The following is a 12,241-nucleotide window of genomic DNA, read 5'->3' as shown; positions in this document are numbered from 1 at the left end:
CTGACAACACCAAGTCAAGGGTTAAGATCCCCTTACCGGTCATCTTATTAAAAAAAAAAGAAAGAAAGAAAGAAAACTCTCCTCAAGCACAGTGTGCTAACTGACTCTGCCATTTTCTAGCTATGCACGCTTAGGCAAAGGGCTTAACCTTTATGCACTCCATTTTACCTGTCTATCAAATGAGGAAAATAAAACTTGCCTCACTGAGTTGTGGTGAAAAAGCCTGGCACAAAATAGCATCTAATAAATAGTCGTCATCAAAACCAGAGGAATGGCCCAAACAGGACAAGGGCTGATAAGGTAGTGTTTACTAAATGCCTACTATGCACTAGCCTGTCTCAGGTGCAGCTGCTGAAGGCACACTGTGCCTTGACCAGGTTCTGTACAGCAGGATGCCCGAGACCATAACACAAACCCATGAAGGACTCTCCTAACCTAGGAGCTTCCCCAGCTCTACTGCAGAGGCTGGGAAGCAGGCTGGTGTACTGATAAGCAATTCCCCTTTAAATTTTTTAAATTATGAGAGCTTTTCACAGAGAACCTCAAAAATCAGGGTTTGAACTCTTTTTTAGTGTTCACTCCCTGCAAATATGCTAAATACATTTCTTCTTTACTGAACTATTATTTCCACTGCCCTATTTTTCTGGCACACTGCATAGCTTACATAGCACTTACACACAGACTGTATTATCCGTGTGTTGGAACGATCTCACCCATAAGTGGGAATGCTGCAGATTCCTTAAAATCATAAATAATGTTTCAAACTCATATGAATGCCAAACAAAGTAATAAGATGAAGAACGCTTTATCTTAAGTCTCAGGAAATTATCGATTGGATTGATGCTTTTAGAAGCACACAAATGAGATGAGCAGTACAATAAAACCTGCCAGATCTCACCTCCCTCTAGTGCAGATTTTATTATAGAGTCAGAGAAATGACATTTCACACGTCATAAGGATGCACTGAGGATTCCTTTCACCATATAATGAATCCCCACCACGGCAAGGTGCTACTAGTCCCACTGTTAACTGACACAAGCATGCAGATCTTCTGATGTCTAGTGTCCCAGCAGTAGGTACATCCAGTAATCCAGCAGTTTGCAACTGTCATGGTTCTGCGCCTAACACCATTCCTCTCCCATGACTGCTTATGCCTTCCAGTCCTGTTCTCTGTACCTCAATTTCTGAATCTAACAAACACACAGAACTAGTACTTCCTGTTTCTTCCTTACCACTCAGGGAGTTTTATCCAAACAATGAACTGATTTTTGTCCTTGGTTAAGGGAAAAGGCAGATCTGGACAGTGGTCGATGGGAAACCCCTCTGAGAAGACATCCTTGGCTCACCTCCGGTTTCAATGCAGGGATATGGTGGAGGAGGCTCTTTCCAGTTTCCACTGGAGTCTTTCATGTGAGATCGGTCAGAAGCAAAGTTCTTCAAATATAAATCTGCACGGATCACTCTAAATTTCCTGCAGATAAATCAACACCCACTTATGTCAGGAAGATGTCACATTTGAAATTCTAACTCCATTTTTATATGGACTCATTTCTGACATACACAAAACTACTCATGCATTTTTGTACTGTTAGTAATACACAAATATATATGCAGCCTTATCACCTATTAATGAAGCCATAGGAAATGATCAACTGAAATCCAAAACTATAAAGGCAGAGAAATACATCTGGTTGCCTTTAGTTACTCAGCTACGGGGAAAAAAGGGCATGACTTTTGGGTGCTGCTATCACAGCCCTCTCAATTTTAGCAGTATGAGGCATCCCTCCACCCCCAAACAAGAGTATGAGAGAAATCCCCAACATGTTTGAAAGAAAATGTTCAAGATCTCATCACACAAATTTTTAAAAGACTGCCAACCTTTTATATGATGGATAACCTTTAAAACTTTAAAGCATTTTGAATCTCATTCTCAAATATCAACTCACAGGTAAGGCCAAGACAAGTGATCTTTACAAAACAAATGCAAAAAAACCCTCTATATTATCTTGAAGGTCTTACTTGAGAAAATAAATAAATCCATCCTGAATCTCCTCACCTCCTGAACTGCGGATGAATGTCATCATCAGACTTAAAGGCATCTTCTACATAAGTGTCAAAGGGACAGGGAAACGGCAGGACAGTATCGAGATCATAAATAAAGCTCTGTCCTCCACTTGAAACATGAAGCAAAACAACATGATAATCCTAGAAGTAAAAGTTGCTGAAGTTAACCAAGTTACTTTACGATGGTGAATTCCAAGGTTACAGTATTAATGCACATATATTATCACAAAAAAAGATACCAGACTAATACAGCCCTCCTTATAATAGCAAAATAAGATAAAGCAAACACAAAACCCTGAAAACCAACTAAATGTCCAGTGACAGAGAAACCACTGAATAAATAATAGAAATGTTCACATACATTAAACGTATATCCTTTAACCCAGCAATTTTACCTCTAAGACTCTAGCTTACAGAAAAATGGCCATAAGCATGTAAAGGTACATATACAAAGAGAATCTCTCTATCACTGTTTGTAATAGTGAAAATTCAGAAACAACCATCAAGAAGAAAATGATTAATAAACTATGATACAGCCATATAATGGAAAGCTATGCAGCTGCTAAAAGAAGTAGGTAAATTTATGTGGAAAATGAAAAAATGCCCATGTTATATAGTTGGATGAAAAAAGCAAACTGCAGAATATATACATATTACATATTATTTTTTAAAAGCTATGTGTATATAAGGACACACACATGCATTCAGAAGTACAAAGGCATGCATATGAATGCACAGAAAAAAGTTTGTGAGGATATCCTCCGATTAACAAAGGATTTTTTTTTTTTTTTTTAACAAAGGGGACTTCTTGACGTCAGTCTGGAGAGGGGAAAAAGGACTTTAATTTCTACCTTTGTTTTACTCTTGTAATAAAGAAAAAAAAAATTTTTTAAACAAAAAAGTCAGCCAAGCCCTAATCTGTAGCCATTAATAAGCTTCTCCTGCACAGCTGGGTCACAGTGTGGATGTGAATTCTCTCAAATGCAAGACACTGCCCAACACCAGCTCAGGGCTGAAAGCGATTTCAGGGAGGTTATCAAGGGACATGAGTGCAGTCTGGTGCTTTGAGTTCCTCAAAAGAAAAATGCTCTCACAGAGAACAGCACTGAGAAAGAAAACAATCTACCATCAATAACACCATCTTATATTTCCACAGTTACTTCAGAGTTCACAGAGCACTTTTTCAAACATTATTCCCTTTGAGCCCTGCAAAAACCCTTTGAGCTGAGAAAGATAACTGAGACTAGAGACTGTGTGCACCCAAGCCTGATGCTTCCCTTGGCTCCAACTCTATCTTGGTAAAGCAGAAATAGCATCAGAAATGGACACTCATTCCCTGTACTTCCCTTAACGCATCCTACCCTCCAGATAAATGCACTAAGAACTGCTCCCCCGCTATTAATCCAGCCTTCCTTCCGCTGGACTTGCTCCCATTATCCCTCTCCACCTGCAGTATCCTCTGCCTCTCTCCGCCACACAAGCTCCAGCTTAAGAGCCTTCTCTCCCGTGAATCCATTTTTTATCTCCTCCCACCCCCTGCCAGAAATAATCTCTGCCTTATCCAAAATCTGTTCCTCTCTGTACTGGCCAGCCACCAAAAAAAATTCTGTTTCCATCTTAACACCTTCTAACTCCTATTACAGTTTTTTTTTTAAATTAAATACTCCCTATTTGTGGGAGACTATGCTGCTGATCTGTAGATACAAAGAGGAAAAAGATAAGTCCTTACCTTCCAAGAGCTCCCAGAGAAGTAAGTGGGAATCAAAAGTAAACTGCTCCAGTACAATGGGATAAAGAGGACAAGCAAAGCAGGAGAGTGTGCAGGGAAGAGCACAGAAGCTCCTGGTTCAATCTCAGCCCCTCTACTCACCAGCCTACTTTTTCTTTTATAAAATAGAAATAACTAGAGTGTCTCCCTCATAGTGTTACTGGGAGAATGCATATGTAAACGGTTGGCCTTTTTAAAAGCCAACCAAGAGCTGGCTGATTAGCTCAGTTGGTTAGAGCACAGTGTCATAACACCAAGGCTAAGTTCAGATTGCCTTACCAGCCAGCTGACAAAAAAATAAATAAATAAAAGGCAATGAAGAATTGGAGGGGATAGGGGCTCAACTGCCAAGCAGAGTTTCACTGAGGAAGGCACGCCATCACTGAATCTTGTTGGAGGGCAAAGCTTTCCAGGGAGAAGGTACAACTTGTGAAAAGGCATAAACAGTGACTATCCACAACCTTCTAGCTGGCTCAGGTCCATAGTCCTACATACCAGATGGCTGACCAACTTGGGAGGGAAAGCAGGCTCAACGCAGCCTGCATAGCACAGATGTGGAGTCTAGGAATGCAGACTGGAGCAGTGGCCTCACTGTCTGAGTTGGTTCAGTGTTTGCCCAGCTACCAGAAAAAGACCTGGTTGGGCTAGGAGAAAGGATGCTGCCAAGGTGATCTGCTCCTTGGGGTTCGGTGTCTCTACCCACTCAAGGAGGCCTACCCATTTCCTACGACAGGATGGCAGTGGGTCAAAGATAAATCTGCCAGTAGGTGTGCAGAGACTTCTTGTCACAGCACTCTCCACCCTGAGCTACCACAAGATGGTAAATAACTTGTCCAGGTCACACAGCCAACCAGTGAGAGGACTGGGACTTAAACCCTGACTCCTGGTTGGGCTAGGAGAAAGGATGCTGCCAAGGTGATCTGCTCCTTGGGGTTCGGTGTCTCTACCCACTCAAGGAGGCCTACCCATTTCCTACGACAGGATGGCAGTGGGTCAAAGATAAATCTGCCAGTAGGTGTGCAGAGACTTCTTGTCACAGCACTCTCCACCCTGAGCTACCACAAGATGGTAAATAACTTGTCCAGGTCACACAGCCAACCAGTGAGAGGACTGGGACTTAAACCCTGACCCCAGAGCCTGCACTCATACTCCCAACATTGCTGGGGGTTTTTTTGGTTTTTTTTTTTTTTGGTTGGCCATTATGGGGAACCAAACCCTTGACCCTGGTGTTACAAGGCTGTGCTCTAACCAACTGAGCTAACCAGCCAGCCCCTGCTGGGTTTTGACTTTAATGTTAGAGAAGCAGATAGCCTGCTGGTGAAGGAAGTAAAAGGGTGAGCTCAATGAGGCCAGGGCCCCTAGTCTGCTTTTTGCCTGGCATACAAAAGGTACTCAATCAATACATGTTAAGTAAATGAATGGAGCACTTTCAAATGATTCATAATTTTAAATACATATCCAGAAACTAGGAGTTTGTTATATTTTCATTGATGGAGTTTATATTAGTCCGTTTCTGTTGCTAATAACAGAATACATGGAACTGGGTACTTTGTAAGAAAACAAAATTTATTGCTTACAGTTTTGGAGGTTGGGAAGTCCAAAGTCCAGAAAACACATCTAGTGAGGGTCCTCTTTGGTGGTGGCTTGACAGCAACACAGTGGTCTCACATGGCAGAAAATGGCAGAGCAGAGAGACTCTCACGCACTCTCCTTTTAAAGCCTCAGAACCATGCCTCGGACCACCATTATTAATCCATTCACTATGGCATGATCCTACAGTCCAATCACCTCTTCAAGGCTCCACCTTTCAATTACTATAATAGGAGTTCCCAACCTCTTAACACTGTCACAGTGGAAATTAATCTTCTAATATATGGACTTTGGGGGACACAGTTTAATCACTCCTTAACAGAGTTCTTCTTTTACTTTATCTTCATGTTTATTAGCATCAATATTTCTGTTCTTGAGGAGGACAGGTTAAGGTGACACACAGATGTGTACTAGAAAGAAGCCAGTTCTGCCACTGACCAGCTTTGTGACCTTGAGCTACTCACTTGCCTTTCTGGACTTGTTTCTTCAGCTGAAAAATGAAGAGGTTGACGTAGATCCATGTTTTTCAAACACCTGTCACGTTCACCTGGGAGTTTGTTAAGAACACTAAATTCTGAACACCTCTCTAGATCTACTAAATCAAAAATCTGTATTTTTAACAGTCTCCAGATAATTCTAATGTGCATCCAGATTACATACTGCTAAAGTTCCTTCCAGTGCTATTTGGATAAAAGTCTAGGTGATCACAAATATATCCACCACATTGACCATTTAAAATCATTCCTTAAAAAAGAAATTCCTATAATAATTTCAAAATAAAATATGCTTGTAGTGCTTCTACCTCTACCTTAGTAGTAGAGGTATCTATTCTCAAAAGATCAACTTATTAATAATTTGATCTATTCTCAAAAGAATAGAGGTAGTAGAGGTATCTATTCTAAGAAATTCCTATAATAATTTCAAAATAAAATATGCTTGTAGTGCTTCTACCTCTACCTTAGACCAAATAGTATCTATTCTCAAAAGATCAACTTATTAATAATTATCACAGCCTTTCTCTACTGCCCCTGTCATTTCTGCTTTACCAAAACACACAGACCACTCAGGGTTACAAGGAACAATGCATCAGAGGCTCTCTGTATTGACCATCTTACCCAGATCACAGGTCCATTTCCAGGTCTCGTCTGTTGTTTCCAGATAGGTATCTACGAAATATGATATATTTCATAATCTATACTTTCAGTGAAACCACCACTAAATTCTTTAAAGTAATACATAAATAAGAAATAAAACACTTCTAAGCAACCAACAATCAAGGTGAAAGAATAAATGAATGGGAAGAAATCCAAATCCTCCCGAGTGTCCTTTACAATGAAAACTTGCAAGAGCACAAATTAATTGTGTGACATTCTTTGGAGAGTGGAAAGGGACCTGGCAGGTTCAAGTCTTGCTTTCCCACTTAATTATTCATGGGATTTCCCTGAATGAAAGGAGGAAATAAAGTTGTCCAAACCTTGCCTACTTCAGAGAGCTTCCATTAGGGTCAAATGAGGTGATACCTGCACAAGTGCTTTACAAGATATGAAGGGCTTTCTTTTTCCATTTAAATTCCAGAGACACATCTGAGAGTATATGGCTATAATCTAAGCAATTAAAAAAGCTCTAAATTAATACCTAAGAAAAGGGACTTGATCTGTGTAGACATACCATCACATATTACCTTAACTACAAGTAAGGGACTAAACTCTTCTAATTTAACCATGCCTTGTAAGGAAAAAAATCTCATTCAAAAACAAACTTTAAAATGTTGCTGTATTTTATAAAGCAGAGTACTAAACCTATGCTGTATTTAGCTTCTAATGTCATCCTAAATCTCTTGTTTTCTTTCTATAATCATACACCAACTCACCATCTTCCTCTCATTAGATATGAAGACAGCATAACATTCTTCTAAAGGATATTGGTCGTGGTTTTTGATGTATTCACAGAGCTTCCAAATATTTTCTTCACTGAAATGAAATAATTGTTTAATCAATATAATTAAAAGAGAACACTATGTGTCTTTCAAATTTGAACAAAAAAACCAATGATGACATAAAAAAGTTGGAAGAGACCTTAAACCCCATCTCACCCAAAAACTGGCTAACATTTTAATCTACTCTAAAACATCCCCACAAGCTGTTATCCAGCTTATACTGTGTGTGGACACCTCTCCAGAGACAGAGTTCACTGCCTCCCACAGCAGTGCTGGCATATGAAGGCATTTCATAATCGATAAAATGCTATGTTAATATTCTACAAGCTTTGGGTCCTGGGACTTTAGATACAGCTGGAATTCCAACTCAGCCATTTACAAGGTAAGAAGCTTTGAACATCTCGACCTCTCTGAGAACCTACTTTTCTCATCTGTAAAATGGGCATGATCCCATCATATTGCAAACACTCAATAAATCTTAGTTAACGTTGGTTCCCTGCTCCCCTTAGAAATAGGGCAGGATGGTGTTTTGGGTAGGAGGGCTCCTGGAAAGAAAGGATCAGAAGTTATGTGATATGTACAGGAATTCTACTGGAGTCCCTGTGAATGGGATTCCCCGAACCCCTCTAATAAGGAGGAGGTTCTGACTTTTAGGAAGTTCTTTCACATACTGAACTGAAATCAATCTTCCCATACCTCTGCCCCAGATAAACTGCTCTTCTATATGACAGGCCTTTAGCTATCTGAAGCAGTGGTCAGAACCCTCCTAAGTAAAGCGATGCCCAGTAACAGAGCAGTAAAGAAGCCACTCTCCCATGCACAGGCAACCAGTCATTGCTGGCAGTATTCACAGCTCAGCCACTGGGTCCCTGTCTTTTTCTAACGAGCCACACTGCATCTTTGCTAAAAATGAGCTACACCAACACTGCTCACAGCACGTGACTCAGTCTACTAAAGCCTAATCTCCAGTCACCTACACAATGGTACCTGAAAATAAAGCAAGGCACGAACAGCATTGAGGACTGTCACTATTTTATAGAAATATACCTGTCCCAATGCTCCATACAACTGGGCTTAAAATACCAAAGTTAGACATCTGTATTTTTCTCTTATGATTTTTTTCTCTAAAATACTTCTTAGATAAAGTGATGACAGTGGTAACAACAGGAGTTTGCTACTGAATACTTCAATATGATATACAGAACGGAGTAACAAAAACTTACTATTTCAATATGACATATAGCATGTAGTAGCTATAATTTTTTTAATCTAAATGTTCTAAGCCTAAGTTTTGAGAAGACATTTGTCCGTCTGGCCTATTCAGAAGTTTTGAGAAGTTTACCACAAACATCTTCAAGAGCCTATGATGTACAAAACACTCTGCTAAGTGCATGGAGGATATGATGATAATTTGAGCTTACAGACCATGAGCGAAAACATACAGATCCATAAATAGCAAGTATCACAGAAGGCCATAAAAAATGCATACAGAAAGCACAGAGGACGGAGTCATTAATTTTGATGGATATGGAAAAATGGAGGACATATGTAGGTCAGTGGTTTCTTCTTGTTTGTTCCCCCCTCACCCCTTTTAATAGTGGGCTTATAGTTAATGCAAAGAGTTCATGAATCCACAGGTACCACAAGCACTACTGGTAACAGGCTGAACATATAATGCGGCTTGAACACACATTGCTTATTTTTCAAACATATGTAAATGTTACACAGAGAAAAAACAAATTTAAACATAAAAGTTCCCGAAATTTTAGTCTCTTCTTATCATCAGGTTAGAAGAACCTGCATGAGCAAAAGTAATAAGGTGCACCTACCTGATATATTCACACAAGGTAGAGCACTGATTCACAACCAGAGGTAATTTAGTACCCCAAGGCGACATATGGCAATGTCAAGAGATATATTTGGTTGTCACAACTGGGGAGAGGGTGCTAATAGCATCTAGTGGGAAGCCAGGGATGCTGCTACACGTCCTGCAATACACAAGACAGCTCCCACAGCAAAGAATTCTCATGCTCAAAATGTCAATAGAGCCAAGGTTAAGAAACCTTATGGTAGAGCAGAGAGGGCAAGTTCGAAATGAGGTTGGAGAAACAGTGACCAGACCTTGGAGAGCTTGCTATGCTCAGGGGCTACACATTGCTGTCTACGCGTGTATTCCTTGAAATGTAATCAACAGACCAGCTTCAGATTCCTCCACTGTGCTGCTTACACATCCAGGCTCTCTGGGGTGGGACCCTAAAATCTGTAGGTTTTACAAGCTCTTAGGTGATTCTCCAGCACATTCATATTTAGAACGGCTCTGAGCAGTGTGAAGCCAGCTAAGGTTAAAGACTTGACTGGATGCAACAGAGGCCTGCTTGGAAGCAAATGGAACAGTCCCCATGACAGCAGAGGAAGGCTCTACTAAAGAGATGTTCATCTCTTACCATTCTTCCACCAGATTGCTCCACTCCAATGGTACCAGACTCCTTGCTGTTCCCAGAAAACTCACAGCACACTTCCTTCTCAGAGCCTCTGAACCCGCTGTTTTCCCTGCCTGGAATGATCTTCCTCCAATATCCACAAAGCTCCCACCCTTTTTCTTCAGATCAATGTTCAAATATCACCTCATCAGCCATGTCTTCCGTAAATATCCAAATATAAATAGTATGAGTCACCATCCCTTACCTTGTTTTATTTTTGTCAAACACCACCCAAACATGGTTTACTTGTTTTTGTCTGCTTTCCTCCGACTGATACATTAAGAACCATGAGATTTCACGAGGTAATTTGTCAATTTTGTTCACTGCTGTACCCCCATGCCTGGAATCGTGTGCCATACACTGCAAGTGCCTAATAAACATTTATTGAATGAATAAAGCAATGAAAGGACATTAGGGACAAGAACTAACAGTATTTAGAAGAGATACAGGGCAGAAACATAGTGCAGTAGTTAAGAGGCATGGACTCCAGCATCACACAGAGGGTCCAGTTTTTTTTGTTGTTGTTGTTTGTTTGTTTAAAAGATGACCGGTAAGGGGATCTTAACCCTTGACTTGGTGCTGTCAGCACCACGCTCAGCCAGCGGGCGAACCAGCCATCCCTATATAGGATCCGAACCCGGGGCCTTGGTGTTATCAGCACCGCACTCTCCCGAGTGAGCCACGGGCCGGCCCAGAGAGGGTCCAGTTTCACCACCACCACTTGCTAGATGTGTGATCTTGGGCAAACGACAGCCTCTCTGTGGCTGTCTTTTCATCAGTAAAATGAGGATAATGATAATAATAGGACCTACCTCCTATTGGAAGCACTTGGCACTGGGCCTAACATGCAGCCAAAGCTGAACGAATGCTAAGTAAGCTCTTGGAACTGGTTTGGTCACCAACCGAAGAGAGGAGGGGTAGTTTTAGATAGCCCTGAGGTTTCTTGTGCAGGGACTGAAAGTTGGGGGAAGAAGTTATTTCTCAGGAAAGGGAAGGGTGGATGTGGGAGTGAAAAGGACCAACAAGGGAGGGGTGGTGCTTCAGCTGCAGAGGCCGCCTTGGACGGGGGTGCAGTGCCTGGACTCCGGAGCCTGACTCTGACTGTGAATCCCCATTCCTACACTCGCAAGATACGTGGTCTTAGGCAAGTTACTTACACCCCTCAGGGCTCCAGTGTTATCTTTAAAATGGGGATATCAACAGTACCTACCTCCTAGTTTTATTGTGAGGCTCAAATGAGTTAGTTTACATAAACCACTCAGAACAATGCTTGGCATACAGCAAGTGCTGTGTAAGCGTAACCATTATTATAATGGCAGCACAGTGGTTAAGATTATTGTTTCTGGTACCCAGGGCCTGAACTGGATTCCTGGCTAACCTCGAGAAAGTTACCTCAAACTCTGTGCCTCCATTCTCCTCCAAAATTAAAATGACCTTCACCTCAGTCTGAATCAAATAGGCTTCAGCAGAGTTATTTCCAAAGACTTCCTGCTCTTCATCCTCCGCCTCCAATACCCCTTCCTCGCCCCCAAGCACTGAGATCTGCTGAGAAAGTCCACCTGAAAAAGCCAGGCAGAGGTAATACACCGCCGATTGCCCAAGCTCCATTCAAGAGAGGTCCCTCCTCCCCCAAACAGCAAAGCCCGCCAGTCGAGGCCCGCAGCGGCGAGGAGGGGCCGAGAATAGGCGGGGCCCGGCTGCGACGCCGCGGCCCGGCAAGCCTGGGAGGTTCCGGGGGCTGCGCCCGCGCCCCCTCACCAGTAGCAGCTGCTGTAGACACAGGCGTCTCGCGGGGGGCTGGCCGGCTGGTAACGGGCAGCGGTGGGGCCATTCCCCTCCATGGCGGATGAGGCGGGCCGACAGGACCAGCCGCAGGAAGGAGCCGGCGTGCAGCCGACCGCCCGGATTCCCGGGGCGTGGCCCCGGCGTACCAGTATAGCATACATTATACGAAGTTATACGAGGCAAGCCTGGGAGGTTCCGGGGGCTGCGCCCGCGCCCCCTCACCAGTAGCAGCTGCTGTAGACACAGGCGTCTCGCGGGGGGCTGGCCGGCTGGTAACGGGCAGCGGTGGGGCCATTCCCCTCCATGGCGGATGAGGCGGGCCGACAGGACCAGCCGCAGGAAGGAGCCGGCGTGCAGCCGACCGCCCGGATTCCCGGGGCGTGGCCCCGGCGTACCAGCCGCGCAAGTTCCTGGCGCTCCAAACCCGAAATCTGGTGGGCGGAGCTCGGGGCGGGCGGAGCTTGGGGCGCGCGGGGCTTGGGGCGCGCGGGGCGGGTTCCGGGAGAGAGGGGCCAGGGCGAAGTGGGAGGATTCAGGCGGGGCGAGTGGGATTCCGGTGGGCGGAGCCTACGAGGAGAATGGTGTGTTCTGGGTAGGAGGAGCCCGAGCGGGTGGGCG

General features: G+C 43.2%; 1 protein-coding gene across 7 annotated transcripts in view; it reads right to left on the bottom strand.

The window, feature by feature from the left end:
* WDYHV1 (WDYHV motif containing 1) overlaps positions 1–11,973 on the bottom strand; it is a 57,805-nt gene extending 45,832 nt beyond the window's left edge. Inside the window, exons 1-6 of one of the 7 annotated variants that reach the window (XM_008588500.1) lie at positions 11,231–11,453; positions 10,044–10,208; positions 7,293–7,392; positions 6,538–6,588; positions 2,057–2,205; positions 1,347–1,471 (exon numbers count right to left, since the gene is read on the bottom strand). In XM_008588500.1, the coding sequence (XP_008586722.1) occupies positions 1,347–1,471; positions 2,057–2,205; positions 6,538–6,588; positions 7,293–7,392; positions 10,044–10,208; positions 11,231–11,250 (610 nt within the window). In that variant the 5' untranslated portion in view covers positions 11,251–11,453. Of the gene's footprint in view, positions 1–1,346; positions 1,472–2,056; positions 2,206–6,537; positions 6,589–7,292; positions 7,393–9,802; positions 9,873–10,043; positions 10,209–10,650; positions 11,454–11,596; positions 11,725–11,845 lie in introns of those variants that run through there. The other 6 variants (XM_008588499.1, XM_008588504.1, XM_008588502.1 and 3 more) reach the window with 6 other exon arrangements.
* Positions 11,974–12,241: the final 268 nt, after the last annotated feature.

This window comes from Galeopterus variegatus, unplaced genomic scaffold (genome assembly GCF_000696425.1).
Source record: "Galeopterus variegatus unplaced genomic scaffold, G_variegatus-3.0.2 Scaffold4865, whole genome shotgun sequence".
In the NCBI taxonomy this organism is placed as follows: domain Eukaryota; kingdom Metazoa; phylum Chordata; class Mammalia; order Dermoptera; family Cynocephalidae; genus Galeopterus; species Galeopterus variegatus.
This window is presented reverse-complemented; position numbering and strand designations above follow the sequence as displayed.